The sequence below is a fragment of the Austrofundulus limnaeus genome, unplaced genomic scaffold (assembly GCF_001266775.1).
Source record: "Austrofundulus limnaeus strain Quisiro unplaced genomic scaffold, Austrofundulus_limnaeus-1.0 Scaffold6395, whole genome shotgun sequence".
Classification (NCBI taxonomy): Eukaryota; Metazoa; Chordata; class Actinopteri; order Cyprinodontiformes; family Rivulidae; genus Austrofundulus; species Austrofundulus limnaeus.
This window is the reverse complement of record NW_013958797.1, coordinates 1,182-1,854: the sequence shown is the minus strand read 5'-3', so window position 1 is coordinate 1,854 and position 673 is coordinate 1,182. Positions and strand designations below refer to the sequence as shown.

The window sequence follows — 673 nt, the reverse complement described above, 5'->3', positions numbered from 1 at the left end:
CTCCAATCCAACATACAGACGGACCAGCATTATCCGTCAGCATTGGTAGCTGAAAATTACTTTCCTTAGGGAATTGCACCTGACAGCCGTCAGGCGTACATTGAATGGTACAGTTCAACTCACACAAAGCATCTCTTCCCAAAAGTCCTGTTGGTGTATTATCTGAGACCAAAATGGGCATCTTGACTCTTTGGCCCCCACAGGAGATATCTACTGGCTTTGTGAAAGGAATCAGCTGTTTTTTACCTTCAAACCCGATTGTCCTTGCAAATTTTCCAGACATGGGAAGATGAATAGCATCTCTAGAATGAACGCATGTGAAAGTCGCTCCACTATCAACCAACATCTGTAATGGTTCGCCGTTAAGTTTCACCACTACTGTCGGTTCTTCATCATCTCCAGATGCTACCAGCTGACATCTCCCCACCGGGTCCGTAAGGCATCCCTAGAAACTTTGTTCAGGGCCCCGGTTAGGATTAACTGGACCCTGAGCTGGCACTGCTTGTCCTTCAGCATTACCTCCAACACCCTGATTATTGTACGAACAGACGGTTCTTGGGCACCTCCTCCACAAATGTCCATATTGCCCACAACCATGACATGGCCCTATAGATTGGGGGGGTCTTTGTTGATAGTTTCCACGCCCTCTGTATCCACGGCCACGCCCTCTGTT

General features: G+C 47.8%; 1 protein-coding gene across 1 annotated transcript; it reads right to left on the bottom strand.

Annotated features, from left to right (window-relative positions):
- On the bottom strand, positions 1-667 carry LOC106512401 (uncharacterized; the record flags this gene model as incomplete). The annotated part of the gene is given in 1 exon segment (XM_014001028.1): positions 1-667. A coding segment is annotated over 1 exon segment (346 nt), but the record flags the coding sequence as incomplete, so codon positions are not given.
- Positions 668-673: the final 6 nt, after the last annotated feature.